At 39.8% G+C, this 3,907-nt stretch overlaps 1 protein-coding gene across 3 annotated transcripts in view; it reads left to right on the plus strand.

Moving 5' to 3' along the window:
- Positions 1-3,907, plus strand: part of LOC118405137 (prolyl endopeptidase-like) — an 18,208-nt gene that overhangs the window by 5,471 nt on the left and 8,830 nt on the right. The window contains exons 8-11 of one of the 3 annotated variants that reach the window (XM_035804555.1): positions 655-820; positions 1,982-2,077; positions 2,647-2,712; positions 3,581-3,619. In XM_035804555.1, coding sequence (XP_035660448.1) covers positions 655-820; positions 1,982-2,077; positions 2,647-2,712; positions 3,581-3,619 — 367 coding nt within the window. Of the gene's footprint in view, positions 1-654; positions 821-1,981; positions 2,078-2,646; positions 2,713-3,410; positions 3,477-3,514; positions 3,620-3,907 lie in introns of all 3 variants that reach the window. The other 2 variants (XM_035804556.1, XM_035804554.1) reach the window with 2 other exon arrangements.

Below are 3,907 nucleotides of genomic sequence, written 5' to 3' on the forward strand. Positions count from 1 at the left end.
TTTGACAAGTTTTGACAAGTTTGACAAGTTTTGACAAGTTTGACAAGTTTTGACAAGTTGTATTTCAAGCTGTACGGCATTGCAGCAGTATAGGCTGGCTGAATTGTGCAGACTAGGGGTGGGTACCGGTACAAAACCGTTTTTTTCCTAATGGACCGGTCCAGAAAAACCAGACCTGAAAAAAATCGGTGGACCGGATGTTGGACCTATTGGAAAATAAACAGATTATATGAACAGGCATTCACACGTTTTGGGGCTTACTGGTCGAGGAAAATAACAAGAGCGAAGTAGAGTAGGGTCTATAGTCATTGCTACCAAAATTTACGGAGGCAGTTAGCCTTGTAGGATTCTAAAATGCCAGTGGGAGTCGAATACTCCTCAAAACAGATTTCTTTGTAGCGAAATGGACCACTTTTTTGAGTATCGTCCATTTACAAGTTCTCACATACTGAATCAGGTCCAGGTTCAGGTCCGGACCTGGACCTAATCCTCTGGACCTGAATTTTCTGTACCGGTACCCACCGCTAGTGCCGACATTTACATACATTACAAGCAGCTGTATTAGAATCTGGTCACAATATTTGAGCTAAACTGGTCACTTTCACATTTCCAAAAGAAAATTATTATGTTGTTCTTATGTTTTGTTTCCCCCAGTGGTGCTGAAGTATCGGATGACGGCAGGTACGTTATCCTGGCGATCAGAGAGGGGTGCGACCCCGTAAACCGGCTCTACTACTGCGACCTTCAAACCGTGGACTACAAGGTCACGGGAATTCTTCCATGGGTCAAAGTGGCGGACAACTTTGATGCAGAATATGAGGTAACTCCTTAACGTACTGTTAATCAAAAAAGCTTTCCTTAAGGTTTTATATTCTTGAATGGGCGATACTCAAAACAATGGTCCGTTTCGCAACAAAGGAATCTATTTGATGGAGTTATTTGGCCCCATTGGCATTTGGCATTAAAATATCCTATCTGAGTCATGTGAACTACACTAACTGCCTCTGTTTTAGACCAAGTTTGACTGTAGAAACTTGGTTTAAGTGACTAACAACTACCCTCTACCTCGCTCTTGTTATTTTCTTGGGCCGTTAAGCTGCAAAACACGTGAACGCCTGCCGATATCATCTGTTCATTTTCTACTCAGTTAAAAATCCTGTCCACTTATCTTTTGTCAGGTCTGGTTTTTCTGGAATGGTCCAACAAGAAAAAGCGGTTTTGTATTGGTACGTCATACCAGTACCCACCCTTAGTGAGCACCTACTGGTAGTTCTGGGGAAAAACTATGTAGCATCAGCAGGTCTCGAAATTCAGGTGCACCCAAAATTGGAGCACAGGATGCACCCAAATATTTTCTTACATTGATGTATGTAAAGATATCAAAGTATACTAGTATACATCATATTCTTGACATCTAAGTGTTAGAAAGATCATAAAAACGCCTGTCATGGTACTTGTTTAAGAATTTGATAGCTTTTAAATAAGTTTTATTAGTAGGTTATTACTTAAATTTAAGTGGTGCACCCAAAATTTTTTTTTGGGTGCACCTAAGGCCACACCAATTTAATTTCTTGGTTCACGGATTTTTTCATAAAAAATATGGAGCGAGAGGGCGAAATAAAAATAAAAATAAAAATTGTAAAATGGTTGGGGTAAAGGTAAGGGCTAATCCAAAACATAAAGAATAAAATGTTTTCAGCTTGAAAAAAGGACGAAAACACTATTACTGTACAGTAACAGCACCTGTACCCACACTTTAAGGGGCTTATGATATAAAGGCCAATTTGCTACACCAGAAAGTTAGTGAATGGTTTCATTAATGGTGAAAATTTGCTGAGTGGTAATTTTTATTTTTATTTTTTTTCCCAAAAAATTGGAGCGAGCGAATCCGTGAACCAAGAAATTAAATTGGTGCACCTAATCCCAAAAATGAATTTCGAGCCCTGATGAGTCTGAACTTCTTTGATTTTCTGCTTGACAGTACATTGCAAACGAGGGAACACTGTTCACCTTCAAGACCAACCTGAACGCTCCTCGCTACAAACTCATCAACATCGACTTCAGCAAACCAGAAATGGTAGGTTCTCTTTGTCTATTTTTTCAATATTTTAAACTATTAATTAAAGATATATTTGCTATAATTGAAGCTGTCAAGAATAATTAGATTATTGAATCTTTCAAAGAAATTATAATTTTATAATTTTTGAAGCTGTTTGCTGTCTGTATTTTAAGTTCATTTTCAGAAATGGTAAAGTTGTTGTTTTGAAATGTACCAACATCAAAGTGCAAATGTAGACATTAACTTCTTAACAAGATATAGGAATTTACCAACTAGATGTTTATGTACAAGATGTGTAATGTTGGTGTGGAAGGTGAGTGAGTGGGGCCATTTATATTTAGTCATCTGTTCAGTATTTACATTCTAGCCCTTCAATCCGAAGGACATACACAGTTATAGTGCATTCAGCACCAAGGACAGGGATAGCAATGTTATCAGCAAAAACTAGTGTAGTCCATAGTACCTTTGATATCATTGTCATTCAAATAGAGACAACTCCCAGACACATGCACCCAGTATTTCGAACCCTGCATGTACATGTAAAACACACATGGAAAAGTTTTGAGTGTTACGTTGTCCCTTTTCAGGACCAGTGGACGGACCTTGTAGCAGAGAGTGAAACAGATGTGATGGAGTGGACGGCCTGTGTTAACATTGTTCAGTTTTTAATGTTTAAGTTGTCACCCTTCAGGACCAGTGGACGGACCTTGTACCAGAGAGTGAGAAAGATGTGATGGAGTGGACGGCCTGTGTTAACATTGTTCAGTTTTTAATGTTTAAGTTGCCACCCTTCAGGACCAGTGGACGGACCTTGTACCTGAGAGTGAGAAAGATGTGATGGAATGGACCACCTGTGTTAACATTGTTCAGTTTTTAATGTTTAAGTTGCCACCCTTCAGGACCAGTGGACGGACCTTGTATCTGTGTTAACATTGTTCAGTTTTTAATGTTTAAGTTGCCACCCTTCAGGACCAGTGGATGGACCTTGTACCTGAGAGTGAGAAAGATGTGATGGAATGGACCACCTGTGTTAACATTGTTCAGTTTTTAATGTTTAAGTTGCCACCCTTCAGGACCAGTGGACGGACCTTGTATCTGTGTTAACATTGTTCAGTTTTTAATGTTTAAGTCGCCACTTTTCAGGACCAGTGGACGGACCTTGTACCTGAGAGTGAGAAAGATGTGATGGAATGGACCACCTGTGTTAACATTGTTCAGTTTTTAATGTTTAAGTTGTCACTTTTCAGGACCAGTGGAAGGACCTTGTACCCGAGAGTGAGACAGATGTGATGGAGTGGACTGCATGTGTTAACATTGTTCAGTTTTTAATGTTTAAGTTGCCACCCTTCAGGACCAGTGGACGGACCTTGTACCCGAGAGTGAGACAGATGTGATGGAGTGGACCGCCTGTGTGAACATTGTACAGTTTTTAATGTTTAAGTTGTCACTTTTCAGGACCAGTGGACGGACCTTGTACCGGAGAGTGAGACTGATGTGATGGAGTGGACCGCCTGTGTTAACCAGGACAAGCTGGTGCTCTGCTATCTGCATGATGTCAAGGTACAGTCTTTTATTGAAAAGTCATAGGGTGCCTTGCACTTTCAATCAGGACTTTAAACGATGTAAACTGTATCTCTGTAATATACTTTGCCTGACCCTTACCTCTGCTCTCATGACCTCAATGAAAAGCGGCCTGCAGGCTGATTTGAGCTTTCATGAATGAACAAAGGTTCAAACAAACAAAATCATGTAGGAATTTGAGCTACAGGCTTTAGAAGACAAAAAGATATACAAGCTAGTTACAAATTAAAGTGGATGCGAAATCTAAACACATTTAAGACAAGGACT

Source organism: Branchiostoma floridae, chromosome 17 (assembly GCF_000003815.2).
Source record: "Branchiostoma floridae strain S238N-H82 chromosome 17, Bfl_VNyyK, whole genome shotgun sequence".
NCBI lineage: Eukaryota > Metazoa > Chordata > Leptocardii > Amphioxiformes > Branchiostomatidae > Branchiostoma > Branchiostoma floridae.